Source organism: Cyanistes caeruleus, chromosome 1 (assembly GCF_971803275.1).
Source record: "Cyanistes caeruleus chromosome 1, bCyaCae1.hap1.1, whole genome shotgun sequence".
Classification (NCBI taxonomy): domain Eukaryota; kingdom Metazoa; phylum Chordata; class Aves; order Passeriformes; family Paridae; genus Cyanistes; species Cyanistes caeruleus.
The window spans coordinates 134,031,993-134,052,107 of NC_141701.1; the positions used below are offsets into that span (position 1 = coordinate 134,031,993).

The following is a 20,115-nucleotide window of genomic DNA, read 5'->3' on the forward strand; positions in this document are numbered from 1 at the left end:
TACATAGATGTACACTTTCTCTTTTATCAACATTTTTCTGGTTCTTTCTCCCCCTGAAAGGAAGCGTGGGGTGGGAGAGTGTGAAGAAAGAAGAGCAAGCCCATGGATGAGTCACGGTGAAGGAAAGCACACAGTATTCATCATCCTTTTGAACAGGGTGAATGCAGTTTAAAGAGAGGAAATATGCCTGAGACAAAGACTTCTGAATAAAAACAAGGAAGAAAAATACCTCATACGATTTCTAAACCATCTGAAGGGGGAAGGTCTCAGCAAGGCGATAATGTGGTGGAAGAGCAAACAAGTGGGAGTAGAATTGACAGTTGTTAGTGGACACTTATCTAAAAATTTCATCATTAACCTAGAGTTTTACTTTAATGAGGGCTTAAAAGGATGGTCACTTATTTACCATCTTCATTAAAGTCTTACGTTTGTTTATTTTTTTTTAGAGATTATATAGTGTATAGGGTTAATTTAAAAGAAATGCATGGAGGTTGCTCTCTAAAGACTGCTTAAGAAAGAGCAGACTCCGCAGGCTTTTAACACAACAACATCCCTGAAAAACCAAACTGGAATTAAATAAGGCCTGGATAAACAAACTTCTCATTGGCCTTGCACAAAACCTATAAAAGTCAGAATTGCAGCTGGACAGAGCAGTGTCTTTTGAAGCTTAGCAGCAACATTCCTAAATCAAATCTGTAGTTCAAAGCTGTTCACACAGGGAGTGTTCAGTTTCAGAAGTGGATGACATCACCCACTGTTCAGATTTACAAAGAAACTACAAAAATTGAATCATTCAACCACTGGGATCCCATGATGAAGCAGACACTTGCAGCTAAAGCATTTCCTCATGACCATATGAAAACATCTTAAAAAAAGGAAAAAACCTGTCAGAGCACATATATATTGAAGGAAATGTAGCATAAACAAAGAACAAAATTGAAACATTCATTGCTAAAAGCACTAGCAGGGTTTAAAGCAAAGAAAGATTGAGAAAATCCTAGGTTCTACGGGTTGTTGCTGAAAATCTCAGAGAAGGAGCAATTTGAAAAACATTCTACCTCTAACAGTTTTATCCCTAAAACAATAAGCGCCAGATTCAGCAACAAATATGAATATCCAAAATTATTTATTTAAAAACCAATTACTGAACACCATAAGAGGAATACCTCATATCAGCAGCTCTTTGAAACAGCAAATAAAATGCATTTAAAAACATAAAGAGGGCACGAACAAGAGCTTGTTTTAATAAAACAAAAAATATATAAAAAAATAGCCCAAATTATACAATGCACACTCGGCAAATTGACAAGCTCCATGTTTTCACAAGGGCTAACACAGTTTCTGTTTTAAATTTCATTTAAAATCAACAGAAGAGGGTTACCACATGCTGTGGGTAAATATACTAGTTCTGGGAGCTATTATTTTTGCTGCTGTTGTTGTCAAAAGCTTTGTTAAAGAAAAAAATAAAAAAGGAAAGAAAGGAGAGAGAGAGAGAGAAAACAGTGATTTCTGTAGAGCCTTGAGTGCCAGTCAAACATTAACACTATTTTCTTCGCTTTGTTTGCTTTCCTGCTTGCCTTGATTGCTTTCTCCCTTCGTTACACCCACACTGCCTGACCTCTTCTTGCTCCTGTTCTCTATACTCCCTAAATTACCTACCCATATGCACCACATTAAAACATGTTATCATCTTCTCTTCCCATTACATCCATCAGAATTGTCAACTTTGTAAATTTACTGTGAGGGTCAAATAACTAATATTTCTCTGCATGTCACAGCTTATAGATTCATGCAATTAAGGGAGATTATCAACTTTCAACACAAAAAGTTTATGATCTTCCCATTTTCTGAGAAACAAATAGAAACTCTAAAAGCCAGAAAGCCTGGAGACAATAAAGAGATCATTAACTTTACTCTTTTTTAAATCTTGTAAGTGTTACAAGCCTGTTTTGTGATCCTTGCATGAAGAGGACTGACATGACTGACCCATATTTAGGTCTCTCTCTCTCCTCCAGCACAGGTGCATTCCTCATCCTGCCCCACCATCCTGCTCTTTGGACACAGGGGTCATCTTCATTTTTCTGCGCTCTTGATTTATGATTAGTGTGTGTAAGTGTTATAACGATTCAAATAATATATAAGAACATTAGACAACTCGTGGTCTCTGCCTTCCCTTCAGAGGACATGGGGGAATTGCTGAGCACACCTCCCTGCAGCTGAGAGCTGCCCAGTATTTGCACCCTCCGAGCTCCTGCAGGCAGCGTCAGCCTGAGGCACTGCCTCCTTTTCTGAAAGTCCCCATCACACACACTGCAAGCAGCCACAGCAGCACAGACTCAGGAGAGGACAACACAAGAAAGTCTTCCAAAATTTGGATCCAGGGCCAGTGACTGCAGAGTTGGGACCACCAAGGTTTAGTAAGAATCTTCTGTACCAAATAAACCAAACACAGGCTACATTTTGTCAATTTCTCCTCCCTTCCTGAAGGTTAGAACCTTCTGCACTATTTGGACTTTCTACAGAAGTTAAAATTCACAGTAAATTATGCCTTCCGCAGAAGGATCTCAACTGGAGCTGCTGCCATCCCAGTTCCTGGCAGTGGAGAGGCCCTATTATAAAGTATTTGCAGATGCAGTTTGCATTGTCCAAGACAAAAAGCACATCTAATAAAAATGAGATAAAAAGTGCACTGATGTAGCCTTCCATGTAGCTGGCTCATCAGCCTGCAGGACCCCATGATCCAGCTGATATTTTTCACTTGTGATTGTTGGCCACAATCTGACGGGTACCAGGCTTGGGAAGACAGAGAGGGTTATTGGAAAGGGTTATGGTTTGGTCTCATTGGCAAAAACAGGCAGCTGCAAGCTCACTAGATTCTGAAACAGGCTGCAAGGACAGGAGTGTGTAGGCAGCCATGGAGTAGATATAAAAGACATTACACACTAAATTTAGATATGCACCCTTTTAGAAACCATTGAACGTGTTTGCTAAATGACAGCCTCATTTCCTGTAAGTGACAGGAAAGTGCTCAGGTCTGAGCAGCATCACACTGGCTCTTTCTAGAAAGTACAGGCCATCTTCCAAGCCTGCACAATGCTAAACACAAAATAATTTCTTGTCCATCAGCAGAGAAATGAGAACATGATCCATTATAAAATAGAAGACAGAAAGCTATTTGAAAAACACAAACTCATTTCTATTCTGAGCACATCACAAACAAAGCAATAAAAAAAATTTATTTCCTTCTTTTTCTCCTTGTGTAATGCTTCAAAGATTACAATGGTGTGAAACAGGAAATCATGCAGCAGTTATCTAAGGATAACAGCAAAAGGAGCTCTACCTCCTGCAGACACTGCACTGTTTTCCAGCTTGTTCTCTATGACACATTATTCTTGTTTTATGCTAGTTCTAGGGAAGACATTTAGTATCTGGCCAAATCATATGTATTTTTTACATATCACTGACGTTGAGTCTGCCCTAGTATATACACTATTTACACTTGACAGGTTTTTTGGCTCTGGCAAGGCTGACACAGCCTTCTCCAATCAAAAGGCACTATCCTACTCTTACAGGAGGGCATCTCCTGGGTTTTCAAAAGCTCCAAATGTAGCTGGACAGGATTACTTAGCAAGGATTATGAAAGGCACTGTTGAAGAACTACTTCAGACAAAAAAAGAGGGGAAAAAAAAGAAAAAAAAAAAACCAGATCAGCAGTGAAAATTCTGTTCTCACAATGTCAGGATGATCTGTAGGAGAGTGTGTACACCTTATGAGTAGAAAACTACTAAGAGGAAGAAGGAATATTTCTATTTCAGATTTCTTTTTAGTTAACAACTAAAATATTTTTTTTTTTTCTTTTCTTTTTTGAGGTTAATATATAACAGTAGTACATAAAAGGTTCAGTTTCAGGGGGAAGGAAGGCGGGTGGTTTACATGTCAGGCCAAATTCAGATCCCATTACTCACATTAGCAAGCAGCTACACAAAAGACCTCAGTTACTTCAGTGGGATTAATCACAGGGTAAGGTTCCACTCAAACTGAATGAGTAGCAAAATTTGCCTCTAAATTACATACAGTTAATATTTTAGAAATCCTAGAAAATCTGTATAAATATACACCATCTCCATGAGAGACAAGTTGTAGTCAAAGTTCATTGTATTTTTGCTTCAAAGTGTGTATTTGGTTTCCTAAGAATCCAAAATTTACCAGTCATTGCAATGCTATATGAAAAGTTTGAGAACATAATCTTCAAGGCCATTAGAGATAATCATCTGAAAATGCAATTTTCTCTGCATTACTAGGAATGAGATATTTGGATGAAATCACTGTAAAATGATAGAGAATCTTACTTGGCTTAAAAGTTTTGAAACTCCTTTAGCATGTTCAAAATCAGGTCTTCCAAGTACAGCAGACTCCTTATTCAGTTCTCCCCTTCCTTTCTTGTATGTAGCCTTAAAAAAAAAAATTGGGGGGGGGGAAACATGAATCACTAATAAATTGTTTGGGTTTGTTTTATCAAGAGAAATGTAAACATTAAAGCTAGCAGATAAAGTCTCACATAATGATCTGCTTTGACACTACTGTTCTAATCAATTCTGAGTAAAGCCTCTCTCAGGGTTCAGCTCCTTAACAATATATTATTTATTAATTGTAAAACACAATGTGCAACATTCACAAAATCCAATTTTAATCAAATGCACAGCCTAAGCCAGAGAAATACTGTCCTCCCGATCAAGGCAGAATGAGTTACAGTGGCTCAGCATTTCTTATGACAGGGTCTACAGTTAACACAAGATTATTTGCAGCAGCTGAAAGTAGTCTTGAAATAAAACTAGTCTGAGGGGCAACTTTTTTGAACTGTAAGGTCAAATTCCACTCTCAGTTTTACCGCTGGGGTCTTGCTGGATGTCAGTGAGACTGCACTGGTGTCACAGAGCTGAATTAGTCCCGCAAGGTTAATGCTACGTGATCTCTCCAGCTGAACTTCCTCCCATGCAAATTGCTGCAATTTTTTCCCACAATGCATTAGAAAAAAACACAGATGAACGAACAATAGGTGCTTTACAATAACACAACCTAAATTACCCATTGCCTAAAATAGGCTTCTAGCATTACTCAAGCATTGTGAATCAGTAAGGACACGTCATAAGAAGAGACAGAGAAATAAAAGTCCCAAAGACACTCTAAGAGCAATTGAACAGCAATTAATAAATCTGCATGCTGAGTATAACACTTAGAAAAAGTTCTTGGTTTTAAAAAAATCCTGAATATTGAAAGGTGAATTCCCATCTCTTAAATCTGTCTCTCCGAATGTGTCTAGTCAGTCTCACATTTAATTAATTACTTAAAAACTTGACTCAGGGCTTTTATTATGTATTGTCTGACTTGTCTACAATAAAATACTAAACTGCATCACACACTGCTGCATCACACACTGCTCCTTCACCTATCCATTAGCCAAAGTCACGGTGGAAGAGCAAAGAACTTGAGAGGGGAGCTCCGGGAGGAGAACCCCCGTGAAAGAAGCAGCATCTCCACAGCTCTTGGAAGGACAGCAAGAATTACATTTTCCAGCCACTGTCGGCTGAGATGGGAAAAGGGGTATCCTGGGATGCCAGCTTCTCTCACAGCAAGGTAAAAAAGGGTTTGAGATGTCTTCTGAAGTGCAGTATAGCATACAAACACATGACTTATCTTCAGAATGGTTATCATGAATAAAGCTGAAACAAAACCAACTTTAGCAATTTTCATGTTGTCTTTACATCACTTACCCATAATTGCAAAGATCATACTGTCAATATCTAAAAAGGAGAAAACCAGAGCTTTCTAGCCTGCCAGGCAAGACTGGTTTGTTTTGGTTGTATTTGGATTTCCTTTAATCAAATCTCCCTAGCAGATTTGCGGGAGCAGGATTTCTGATCAGGATAATTGAGAATTCCAGCAGCATTCTAAAAAAATCTGATCAAAATTGGAATAAAAAAATTACATGTCTAAAAAACCAGAAAGAGAGTAAAAGGAGAACATACATCACTTATTATCTTTGTTATCTCAGTTGCCTTCTTTATGTCTGGTCTGTTCAGAACTTCAGTGTACCTATGAGTATCTTGCACATCCTTCTTATAAGATACCTGTCAAACAAAGCAGAGTTTTGTTTTAAGTAAACAATAAAGCTTGAAGTTTATAAATAAGCTTTGAATGACCTGTCAAATCAGACATGAAACTAAATAGAACTCAATTTATTCCAACAGAGTTCTGCTTGACAGGGATTGTAAGGCAAGACCCACATGCAAGGTAACACAATAAGGAAGAAATTCAGAAGCATAAAATACAACTTGAAAAAGAAAAATGTTTTTTCTTAGAAGCATAGTGGAAAATTCAAGCATTGAAAAGACACAAATACTAGGTTTTATGATAAAATTTCTGAAGAATTTTAAGAGTCTTCTGAATAGCTTTTAATAGTTTTTTTTTCCTTTGTTGTACCATTTTTAATATAAACTAACACCTGCTCTGATACTGAGTACTGCAGCCTAGCAGATTGCAGCTATACTGAAGAGAAACTGTAATTCTATCATAGTGAGCTTCTTTCTCAGTACTAGACAGACATGTAGCTTGTGTGTAATTCAATGAAACAACTCCACCTCAGCAGCCCCACAACGCCATTTATCTGCTCCTTTGCACAATCATGGGACCAAGAAGGCTGAGTGTTCCAGCCTGTTGAGTACACGACTGAGCTCCGTCTGTGCAAAAGCCACTACATAATGAATGGGCTCAGAAAACTCTGGCAGAAAGCTCAACCACAGATAGGAGAGTCCAAACATTCTCCATTTAGCAAAGCAATCATGGGAGCAGACCTCAGGGACGTTATAGAGCTCCACAAGTTATACTTCTTTTCCCTCTTCAAGGTCTGTGAACTTTTTCCTGCTCTAGCACATGTGCCAATCTAAGCCAATTTCCAAGGGTTGTCTTACTGAATTACTCTTAATGACATTCTGTCCCTGGTATTCAAGAGTGTCTGACAAATTGAAGTTTCAGGCAAAAGTTAGAGAACATAAAATAGAGTAAATAGAAAGTAAAAGAATAATTCCTCCTTTACTGGGAAATCTTTTATATTTTCTTTCGTTGCTTCACAAAGTTAATCAATCTCTCAAGGTAGTATTTCACCAGCAAGGAAGTTCTCAGCTTGAAGTTTCTCATTATAACCTCTGCTCCTATTTCCAATGTAAAGTTTCACTCTGGGTACAATGCAACAAACTCATAAACTGCAGCAGTCAGTGACAAATGCACTTCATAGAAATGGTATTGCAAAAAGAAAAGGAAAAAAAAAATATTTTTGGCAAATATTTTACATGCAACAGGAAAGTAATTTTGTGTCCATATGGCTTCAGCTAAGCAGACAAGCTAAACAGGCTTCACTGTTGGCTGCCTGCCCACAAATAGATCTTATAATTTCTAATCTGCCGTGACACACAAGTGTAATCACTAATAAAAGAAACAAATAAATAGGTTTGATGGATTCAGCCCAAATTATCACAAAAACAAAAGTTGATTCTTACAGCTGGTATAAACCACTGGAACTTTTATTTTAGTTGTATTTAGATTTTCTCTAATTTTTAAGAAACTAGAGGTAGAGAGAAGCATTTGCAATTCAGGACTTTACATGAATTTAGTTAATTATATGCTGTTCATCCTAATGACCACATGAGGTGAGGTGAAAACCACAAAGGCAGCAAAAACAGGTTTCTGAATAGCACCCTATGATCCATGTAAATTGCAAATTAAAGGCCAGCATATGTGCTCAAAATAGAAATTAGGAACGTAGTGAATTTAACATCAGAGAATCAAGAACAGTGGTGATAAAGTTGAGGAAATGTGGTCACTTATTGCTCCCAAATGACATGATCATATAGTACATGAAATAATGGATTGTGGTTAATTTCGAGGAAAGGAAGAGGGGGAGAAATAAGACAGTGACAGTCCTTTATATTTCACCATTTCCAATTATATTAGATGCAAGGCCAATTGCTATATCTTTCCCTGAGTGAATTATTATTCTTCCTGCACCTAAACCAGTATACCTATTACTTATGTCTGAGGGAAAGTCATCTAGTATTTTACAAATGTCTGCAATATATATTTGCTCCATTCTGCAGCTTGTCATACTCCAGTGAGAATAAAAATGTTATGCAGCAGAACAGTAGTTTGTCAGAGGTAGGCCAAAGAAAGAAAAAATATGTTTCCCATTTCCTGAATAACCTCAATCCCTGGATGCTGACCCTCTCCCATTGGGACACTGTGCTGGCCTCTATTACACAGCTGCTATTCTGTTCCATCTAGTGATTTTTTTTTTAATAGTGCTATGTTAGAACAGTAAAACCAGAGCTATTCTGAGAGCAGGGGAACAGATGTAGACAGGGCAAAGCAACCAGCTTGGTGTGTGCACCCATAGGCATCAGAAGATGGAAACTGAAGAAGCCCATGAGGGAGAAAAAGCAAAAAAAAAAGAAGGAAACAGCAGAAGCACCCAGAAAAGGAGCTTTCTTTTGTCCTGAGCTCGCTCAGCCAAGAGGCTCATTCCCTGACTGGAATTTCCAGGCATTACACAATGTCCTTACTCAATCTTCACTCAAAGGGTTGCTCAGGCTCTACCAGAAAAAAAAATCAGTAAAGGCTCAAGAGTTGCTCTGCTTCATGAGGACCACAGGTCTACAAAAAATCTGTTCCAGCTGGCTTTTGCATAGGAAAAGTAACTGAGATAACACTTTCAGAGCAGCAGCAAAAGACCTAGATGGAGAGTTACAGCAGACCAGTGGGAAATGCAAGCGAGTAAGATGGAGCAACTAAAAGGGAAAAAAATGTACCATCTTGAGTTTTGAAGCTGAAAACAGTAAATTACAGATACCAACTAAATTTAAAGTGAGCTTCTACCCGATTTGAAATTACAATAAATAGTGGTTGCATCGTTGAATATTTTTGTGAAGAATAACTGGAACAAAACCATTTCTCATCTTTAATCCCAAATGTGATTACATACTCTGAATTGCAACTGGGTTTTGCAAAGCATGGAGAATATTCAGGGCCTGATCATAATTAGCAGATTGATTTTAATAAGGCCAAACCTCAAACTCTTATAAAATGCATAAGGTCCACTGAGGATAAACATGCTGATCTAGTTACTCCAGCAGGGTCTGGAAGATGCTTCACCTTACATGAATACTAGTGGAATGCACTTCAGTGCCATAAAGTAAACAAATTTCTAACAATGCTGCAAAACATCTCAGACTGTCAATCAACAAACAGAAACGTCTACACGGTGAGCCAAGAAAACCTGGGTTTAAGAGATTCAGACCTTTCCTGAAATCTTTTATTTTCTCATTTATTCCAATACCAAAAGTATTCCAAACAATACATAATAAATTACTAAAATATGCAGAAGCAGCTATAAACACATTTTGCCCTCTTAAGGATTCAGCAAAAAGTTGGGCACACCTCTTTGCACAAAAATTTGTCTCTTACTTTTTGTCACTGATTAGCATTCTGTAAGAGCTGTTAAGCCCACTAAGTAATGGCCTGTCAGCTGTGTCTCTGCCCTCTTTCCTCTCATCTACACTTCAGGTTCCATCAGCACTAAGAAAATGACTAGCTGGTGACAATCATCATTGGCAACAGCTTTTCTAATTCCTACTCAAATGATGCTGAAAACTGTTTTCCGGCTTGTGTAAAAGAGACAAACACATTTCTGGCCCATTACAGATTGATGCAGTCATCCTTTCCAGTAATGGGCCTTAAAATTGATTGGTCCCAATTACATCAGGAGTAAACATCATTTTCAGCACCAGTTGGAAGTGGTCCAGGGGGACCCACTGTTGACAACCACTGTCAGCAGAAAGTTAGTCAGTGAAAGATGATTTTTCTAATGCAGACACTGAACAGAAAGCCAGGAGAAGCTTGACTTTACCATGATCTGCATCAAAACAAACATTAACATTTGGGAATGTTACTGATGGTGTTTAAGCACATCCAGTTTGAGATCTGCCAATATGATCTTATCAGAAAGAATGTATTTTTGCGTGTGTGTGGATTGTGGCTGTAGAATATCTTGAAAATGAAAAACTTACTTCTACGACAATATAGACATCTTAAATATTCAATTTAGATGGTAAAACATATAAATTATCATTACTGACCTGATGTGGAGTGGAAAGTGTATACTTATACATCAGAAGTTTGTCCAGCTGTCAATTAACATTTCTGCAAAAGCACTGTTTTGTAGGTAAGTATAAGAGCAAAGATACCAGGGCTTTAAAATGCCCACAGATGTGTGTACTGCAGCTTTTTTATTTGTAAAATCAGACCACATCCTTATTTCATACCATGTAATGTGAAAAGAATCAGTCGTTTTAATGAAGCAAAACATTTAAACTTCTCTACAAATATTTAACATTGTTTTCCTATTCAAAATGCCCAGTGATGGACCAGGTCATGGAACAGACAAAACTGTGATGCACAGCTTTGAGCTTCATCAAATGCCATGTGCAGCTTCCACATAGACACAACACAGCAAGTGGTTTCTTTGCTTTAGAAATTTAGTTGTCATGTCATTTCATTGTTCAGCTACACCCGTCCTTTCACATGATATTCAGACACACATAAAGCAAAACACCCTTCTGTGACATGACATTGCTTTAAGACCACCACTTAGTTTTGATCCCAAGTTTGGAAACTTCCAGATGTGTTAATTGATTAGCTAAGCACAAAGTAGGCTGATGGTCCCTACTTCACTCTTCTGAAAATGACTTTGTGTGCCAAAGTCACATCATTAACATACACTTCACAAAACAAAAACAAAATTTATAGAGAAAAATACTCTGGGTTTGGATAAACACGCTTCCCTTCAAGCATCATGTAGTATTTAAATTCATTTTAAAGTATATTTCCTGTCATTAGAAAAGTCACTTGTGCTCCTTTGAGAGCAATTTTTTTCAGTCTAAGAATAAAAAAGGAGAAAAATTATTTTCTTATACATGATCATATTGTTCAAGAGATTTTACAGTATCTCCCTGCTATGCAGTTTCTGCCCAAACATACAGAGCATGTTAATGATATTCAAAGTGGTGTGAAGGCTTATAGCACATGACAGTTTCAAAATGTCAGCACAAATGTATGGTAAGTTGAATACAGTTTTAATTTTTAAAGGAAATTGCACATTTCACAGAGTTGAATGTCAGCCTTATGTTAAGGCTGAGTAAATAGTCTTAAACACATCCTAATCCTATTAGATGCAAACCTCCCATGTAAAGGTTGAATTGAGTTGGCAGAGCATTGTAGGTAAACATGCATTCTGCTCCCACAGGTAAACTGTACTGAATGGTGGATAAAAAAGCTTTGTCCTTCTATCTCCCCAGTAGCTTCCATTCTTTTTCTCTGCACTCTCAAAGCTGTGATTACACAGATAGCCTGAAATAGTTTGGAAAGACAAATGCTCCGCATTTGGGATGCTCACTGTTCCATGTTCTGACTCCCAGATAAAAATTCACACAGTTCTTAATAAACCTGTATTTACAAAAGAAGAAATCCACAGCTATTCACCATGATGCCCAAATATTATCCACAAGAGCTGTGTGATTCTGCTGAGCAATAGCCAGACTTACACAACTTGCACCTTTTTGTGTGATAGGTATTTTCCCATGGCACTGCAGCTATTCATGAGCGACCAGAAAGAATCTGCTCTCAAACACATTGAAGTGACTGGTTAGAGTTTTGTGTTGGATTTGGATGACTTATTTGACTTTGTTAAGTTTGCTCAGGCTGAAAATAATTTCTGTCATATTTTTTCATTATTTCTAAAATGCTGTTTAAACTTCTCATTTATCAAAACATTATTCCCTTCCCTCCCATGTTTTCCTTCATTTCTTTTTTTTTTTTTTTCTTGTTTTAAGGGTGAAAGATGAAACAACTGAATTTAATTTATCCTCACATCTGTAACCTGCTCTCCTTAATTCTACTAGGAGGTGATATACAGCTTTAGAAGGGGCATAGGTTTTACACTAGCATACTAATCCTCAAACTATGATGAATTTGCTACAGGAACTTGTCTCATATTCCTCCTAATCCCACCACCTTCTCTGAGAGGGATTCACATGTCTCTTTCCAGCATTATTTCCTTTCCTAGCAGTCCACCATCATTCCTACTGCTAGGTAAATAAAAAACCTCTTCCTTTTGGGGAGAGACATTCACGTTCCCAGCTCCTAGGCTCTGTCAGCGTGACACCCTGATGCTGCCAGCAGCAGAAATGGACAGTGTCTGACAGGAAGAGGGAATTCAGTAATCAAAGCAGGTTGCAAATTACTGCTGGGAATTCCATTGCAGGTATTTCCCAGCAGAAGAAAAAGTTATTCTTCAAACATAATGCTTCCCTGAAGTTTTCCAGCAGCCTTTTAATCAGCAGCCAGCTGTCAAGATTCTGCATACAGACATACATCTAGCACTGACATTTAGTTTTCAGCCTACATAACCTAAGAATGTTTATTGCACTCTTAGTAGGGGAAGATAGGGAAAATTTGGGATAATTTAAAATGAACACCCAAGCTATGTCTTATACACTGATAGCAGCAAACAAATATCCCATTTATCTAAGAAAAAGGTGTTGTAAAATGACATGCCTACCTCAATTGATTTGATTACCTAAACAAGAATGGAACTGAATCATCACTTTTAAACTTACACATCAGCTGTTCTTAAAATCATTGTGTACCCAGTAACAGCACATCACTATTTTAACCAATCTTCTTCTAAAATTTGTTTTTCTCACAAGTAAGCTTTTACAAGCTAAAACTAATAATTTTTTCTTCAAAGTTGTGTCTGTATCATTCAAGACTCTAATCTGTGCAGCATTTCTGCCCCAAGCAAAGATACATTGAGCTAGTATATGCTAGCTTGACTATGAAATCAAACCTGACTTGATTCTAATAAAAAATGTAAATACCATTATTAGGCTTTTATATTGTGAAAACTTTCAGAAGATAACAAGCAGCTGAAAAGAAAAAAAAAAAAAAAAAAAAAAAAAAAAATCAACTTTTGAAATATTGCTAAGTACTCCTAATTATTTGTAAGTTATCTAAATAAAACTGCAAGAACAAATCTTTGGTCAAATGGTATAAACCAGCACAGGCATCAAACAGAACACTATGGCTCAAATTCTGTAAAATAGATCATATTTATTTATATTTTTTATTCTACTAAATTCTTTGGAAAATTCATTTGATATGTGTTCATGAGACAGGAATAAACCTATTCACATAAAAGTGTGCAAGAGCAGGGCAGAAATAGCTCACTTGTCTCCTCTACACAGCACCCCTGAAGAACTATCCAAGTATTGGCAGATTAAGACACAGAAACAACACTGGTGGTCATTTAAACAAAGACCTTTATACACTTTAAAAGTAAAAGTAGCTACAAGTGAGTTCAATTTTATTTCAAAGTGGTAGCACTTAATAACAGTTACTATTGGTAGACAGTAACTACCACTTTCCACCGCAGTTCAGAATAAAATTCACATACTGTTACTCATAGCACATTTTATACACACACCATGTCCTAAATTACTTCAGAGCAAATAATTTATAAAAATACCAACTAAGGAAATATGGAATTGTTTTATGCCCAATTCCTTTCAGTAAGCTATAACAGATATATCTACCCAAAACAAGCACACTTGTTTTGGATGTGGGAGTACTTACATCACTCTGGTGTTTAGTGACTTCCATGGCATGTTTAACATCTGGAGGTTCCCTCATACGTGCATAGTCTGAAAATCCTTTCTCAGCATCATGTTTTTGTTTATAGAGAACCTGGAAAGAGCAACATTATACTTTTGTGGCCAGAGAAGAGCAGGTATAATAACATGAGCTAGGTTAAACCTAGTGGCATAGTGTACCTGTATTCAGGAAGAAACTAAATAAATAATTAAGCTCCTTAATGGAACCAGAAAACTGAAATGAGAGCAGCTTCCACCCAAAACAGAGACATATGAGGCATAGTCAGCAAAAAGATTTCCCTGCATCTGTTATTGCAACAGATGTATGAGTAGGTGCATGAGTAAATGGGGGAAAGAAATAGTAATACACAAAACCAGAAAATTAAGCTTAACAAGGTAAGAAGACAGCCCAGGAAAAAGCATAAGCACAAGCCACTTCTTTTTTAAACACACTTGAAGCTATCAGCTATATAATTATTCTCTGTTTTCAGAAACAAAAAAAAATTATTTAATGCATTTGTCATAAACAAACAGTTTTACATTATATACCCATTGCCCAAAGTTCTATTTTTCCACTGTTGGGAAACTACCAGCACAATACCCATTTTGACTCAGCCCCAGGTTTGCAAAGAAAAATAATATTTACATTCAATTGTCATCATGGTAAATGAAAATGGAATTGAATTGTGAATTTATAAACACCTTTATTTTTATAATAGAAATGGAACTCAATGCTGGGCATTCATCCATCTTTCACTGTACTGTGTTATACTTACATACATACATTCACATACTCCAACAGCCTGAAAAGCTGATCTTACACTTATCCTTGTCAGAAGCTTTTAGGCTTATATTAAGGAAAATTCACCAGGTTTTTATGCCTAAAAAGTAGCAAGCATCAAGAAAATTCATTTTCTGATAGTTCTCATGAGCAAACATTAAAATAATCCATAAGAAAACAGCGAGTATTAAATAAGATAGAAAGCTGATTAGGAGGAGAAGGATTGACATGAAAACCCATGATAGCAATAAAAGAATACTGTGAAAGTTTTGAGACAGGAACTCTCAACTGCAGAAATTCAGACTCTTTTAGGACAGGATACTAGAACTGTGAGAAAATGCTGTATCTGTTTTTGTTTAAAGCAAAAGTTGTTCTGAGTTACAGAGTAGTGTGCCCAAAGCAATAAATTAGTATCTGCCCTGTCTATCTCAGATTACAAAATTATATACAGGCTGAGAGATTAAGACAAGGGGGGGGAAGGGTATTTTTGCACTGCTACAATGTGAACGAAAGTATCAAATCAGGAACCTTAAAATGTGCCACCTCCTTATCCAGTGTGACACAAACATCCCTCTGCAGGAACAAACACAGCTGACAGTGAAAGAAAGAGTCCACAATTTGCAGACACTGGTTACATCTTGCAAACGGAAAAGCACATAAATCTTTAACATGACTGAAGCACCACTAACAAATGGCTCCCCACAAAAGTGTAATTACTATACAAACATATGCCACAAAAACTCTTTTGCTAATTCTCCTTGCTTACACTGGCAGTTTTAAGATGTTCCCCACCTAATGCCATTATGAACAGAAGACCAATACAGTTACTTCCAAAGTCTACTAATTTACAGGTATTTTATTACATTGCAATTTTGCTGGTTCAACAGCTCTGTTTTTCCCTTGGTGAATGGGCTGTGTAACCAAGATATGAAAACACAGTAAAGCATCAACTCTCAGCATGAGAAATTTAACAGAAATTATGAGTATTGGCTGTCTTGGGAAAAGATGACCCTTTCTTTAGCTTAATGTAGCAGTATTTCACTTGCTTTGGCATTTGTTCTTCCTATCTTTTCCCATTATTTTCACTAACTCATTGAAATAGTCTTGATGCAATCCTAGGCTAGGAGGGGTTCAATGGCTGTCTAGTTTAGTTTGGGACAATTTAGTGCAGAACTATTCCTGGATTTGTAAATCGCTTCCAAGCCATGAAACCATGAAAAAAGTTTTATTATTATTTCATCAATATTCTTAGAACCATTATTTTACAGGTTAGTATGCATACATTCATTTCTCAACGCATGTTGATTTTCAAGTTCTAGTTAAACTGAATTTCCTTTATCAAATCTACATACGAAACTACACAGAGATCAAGCATTATAGGTCACTGACATAACCTTTACCCTGTAGTAGTCCCATTTATTAACTTGAGAAATACAAGGTAATTATTGAAGTAGGTATGACTTCAGATTGAACCAATTTGTAAGTACTCATTTTTTATTTTTTTTCTCTCTTTTACACCAGTGTGTCAATAGGAAGCTGCATTAAGGAAGGTTTTGTGCTCTTTTAACCCAGCTCTGACTGACACCTTGTCCCAGCATACATTAAACACTATTACATTTTTATATTTCCCTTTATAGTCAGTAAGATGTGCTCTGAACTTAAAATCCACAAGGTAGGATTTTGGAGGAGGAAATGTTCAAGAAGACCAAAAACATCATTTTAATCACCATACAGAGAATTAGATTAGCCAATGTATTTGTGTAAAACAGAACTATGGAAGTCCAGAAAACTAATACCTGCCACCATAAAACAGAGGAAATCTTGAATATGACATTTCCTACCATAAAAAAAAAATGTGAAAAATTACATAAAACAATTTGATAATGTGCAATGTGATTGGAAACAATGCAATAAACAACAAAATTTTTATTGTAGTGAAAAAAAAAAACCCTCTGAAAAGTCCTCTGGAAGTTGAAAACATTGCTTAAGATTCTCTTGGCTCATTGCCTTTATAAAGAAACAGGAAATACTGTTCAACATTGACTCTTTGAGATATTGCCCTGTGCAAAGTAGAAAATTAAACTGCCTTCAGTTTGCTTTAGATTATCCCTTTTAGATAAGAAGAAAAACAGTGCAATCACTTCTTATGGCAGAAATAAAGTGATGAAAAAAGTGATGAAGTGCTTACATTTTTTCAACGTTGTTTCCCCCCAAGCAATTTTAAATATCTTTATCATTGTTTGTGACACCTTATTAAAAAAAATATTGTTTTACATAGAGAGCTATTCAGCATACTGATCTTCAAACAAGAAAAATACTTGGCACAGAGCTAGCAATGATTAGAAATTTTCCTTCAGCAGTATTTTCCACAGGAATATTGAAATTTCTCCCAAAATTTCCATTTCCTTTCAGAAAAATCAAAATGAAGGCTCCCTGCCTAGACTGCTCTCATCAAATTTATTTTCTCATCGCAGAAAACAGGGAAATCGGTGAGAGCTTTGTAGGCTGGTAAAGAGAGTGAAATTATTCAGTGATGAGAGAGACTTCTCCTCTTTCAAGCTTACCCTGGGGACAGCTATGACAAAAGTGAGAGAGGAAGGCAAATCTGGTTGCTCACTCTCAAGAAAGGCATTTAGAAGGCCACAGTCCAATTTTCTGTGAAGAGGAAAAAAATTAAATTGATAAAAGCCACCCAAGTGTGTGGGGCTGTGAAACTTCTTATCAATTTTCCTTTTATGTTTTCCCATAAACAGCATTGGGATTCTTTTTGTCAGTTTTGGATAGATGTCATTCTCTAAGGGTATTTATTTCCTTCTTCATGCCAGTTCTACATAAAACACTAAAGAGCAAACATGGGTTTCATGCAAAAGCTAGCAGGCAGTCTTGTTTCAGGCTTTCCTGAGTATCTTGAAGAGAGAATTGAGCATGACTCAATACAGACAATATGGGAAAGAGGTTCTGCAGGAAGAGGTCCACATGTGTCAGGGTGCTGTACTCTCCATTACAGCCAGATCTTTATGTCAACAATGGCAGGACCCCTGAAGAAGGAGATCCTGGCTCTGCTAAAAAAACTGACAATTGCCACATGAGTTAAAGAATGCAAACGTGGTCAGTGGTGCTGGGGCAGCCTGTTGCCTCTGGAGAGAGCAAGGGAGGGCAGCTGCAGGTGGAGTATAACTCCTTGAGAAAAACAGGAAATTCCCCCTAGTTGTCTCCAAGTTCCTAAATCATGTGTGTGATTTGAAATGGTGTATCAAATTACTGGACTGGGCTAGCTCTAGGCAGGCTGAAGGCAGGGCTGCTGGGCAGCACAGCAGCAGTATTTCCAGAGCAAGCTGCAGCGTGGGAGAGCCCATTTGTGGAGGACACACCTGTGCAAGGAGATCCTCTGGCACAGGCACCCCAGCCTGTGGCAGCAGGCAGCAGGGAGGAAGGTCAGGGGCTCTCTTTCCTCCACACCACGATCCTCCAGTCCCAATGCACCTGCTTGGCAGATGAGGCTGCGGATCCTGCCAAGAACACGGCACCGCAGAACAAGAAGAGTCCTGCTTGATCTGCCCACAAAAGCACTCCAGCCCAGCATTGCATCCAGGAAGAATGGAAAGGGAGTCAAAGGTGCAAATTTGTTCTAATGTGGGTAGGGAGGACACATACTCATTTTCCACCTCCCAGGAAATCAGTACCTATTTTAAAATCAGGTTACTATAACTCAGAAACAGACTGCAATTCTGTGACTGCAGCAGCCTTTTTGGAGCAGAGCTGGCGCAATGGCCAGCTGATGCTGTTCTCTCTCCTTCCTATGGCATATCTGTAGTCTCCTCCTGAAGGATGACTGGTAAATTCACAATCCCAGCTAGACAGATGCAGCAGAAACCCCCTCTGCCATATCCTGACCCAGCTGAAATCTGAAATCCTTGTATTAGCTACTTAGGTACTGCAGTGATACACACAATATGGATTAGATTTGAATACTGTGGAGAAGATTTTTCACTAGAAAATCCCCTGAGATCTCTCTCAAAGTAGCATTAAATTCAGGTCCATTGCAGCAGTAACCACAAGTTGGAAAAATGTGTCAGCATATCTTTAAGTTTTATGGTATATTATGATTTATAATGCATCTACTCCTAAGGGGATAGTATGAATTTTATGGGAAAAATTTCTGCTTAAATATAACTCACCCTATATGCTTTTTTTTTTTCTCTAGAACTGTTAGATAACTGAAGAAAACCTTCAAAAACTACCAAGCAAAAATGTCAGTCTTATCTTAAAAGGGTTTTTTGATGAACCAATGGTTTCATTTTTAGTTTCAGTTACTTATCCTTTCTGCCACATCACTATAGTTAATTAACCTCATTTGTGTAAACTAATGTAGAATTTAATAATTTGGAATGAATTTGGGAGTCTGTGGCAAAATAGTTAACTAATGTTTTATAAATCAAGCTAATGGCTTAAAAATGTTATACAAGTTTAATTCCCAATTTATTTTTTCTGTAATTCCTCTAATCATTCACTTTACAATGAACTGTCACATTAATGTCATTTCATCTACTGTGGTGCTTTAACTTGTGTATATATGTTCCTTTTCAGACTCTGAAAACAAAAATATGTGTTATTATATTTGCTTAATATAGCCTTGATTAACATAGTGTTTTATAACAAAACATTTCTCCACAAGCTGTCCTGAGATTTTAGTCCATTCCTTTTTTATGAGTATTTTCCTTTGTCTGAAAAAGTATCACAGCATTATAAGAATGCATACTGAGATACAATCAATATTGTGGATTTAGAAGCATGTTCCCTTCATGTACTAAACTATATGTAGTTGCTATCTTTAAGAGAGGAGAAAGCCAAAACAAGAAAACCATGGAAATGTTTGGTGGACCGAAAGCAATGACCATCTATACGATGTAATTCTCATGAGTAACAATGAAAATCTGTAACCTCATTCATATCACACACACTTAACATCTGCAATTTCACTGAGGTCAGTAGAAGTGAAGGGTCACTTGCCTACTCTTAGGGTATTACATTTTTGAGTCCTTGAAGGCAACTGAACCAGAATTTACTATTTTACTGGTGGTTTACAAGCTTTACACTATGTTCACTATACTTGATTTCATATTTTAATTTTGTAAAATTTGTTGTAAGTATGTATTGTATTTGTATGTAAGTATGCAGTCCACCAGAAATGTATTTACTGCTACCACTAAGTGCATTTATAAGTCATTAAAGAGGATTGGTTTGGTTTTTCCCTTTTGCCTTCAGCATCAAACACTTTATATAGCTAATACAACACCCAACTGGAAGAAGCTATATAAAATGGATCCGTTCTATAAGGACCATGCAATGTCATGAATTCGATAATTCTTTATTGCATTTGTGGATTTCATTGGATTGATGAATGCATTACCAGCTTTTAAATGTATATTTAATGAACATAAGTAAAATTGTCAACATTTTAAAAAGGAGTAGTCTCTGAAGAACTTATGGTGATAAGCTCTGGATGATAAACTCACCCAAATAAATCAAGCAGACAATCAAGTATCCATTCAAATATTTTGTTCAAAGTGTACTTATTCT

At 37.0% G+C, this 20,115-nt stretch overlaps 1 protein-coding gene across 4 annotated transcripts in view; it reads right to left on the reverse strand.

The window, feature by feature from the left end:
* NEBL (nebulette) overlaps window positions 1-20,115 on the reverse strand; it is a 247,478-nt gene that overhangs the window by 59,234 nt on the left and 168,129 nt on the right. Inside the window, exons 13-15 of one of the 4 annotated variants that reach the window (XM_086860312.1) lie at window positions 13,738-13,848; window positions 6,027-6,128; window positions 4,350-4,451 (exon numbers count right to left, since the gene is read on the reverse strand). The exons of the other annotated variants lie outside the window; for them this stretch is intronic. Of the exons in view, the coding sequence (XP_086716438.1) occupies window positions 4,350-4,451; window positions 6,027-6,128; window positions 13,738-13,848 (315 nt within the window). The remainder of the gene's footprint in view (window positions 1-4,349; window positions 4,452-6,026; window positions 6,129-13,737; window positions 13,849-20,115) is intronic. 4 annotated transcript variants of the gene reach the window in all.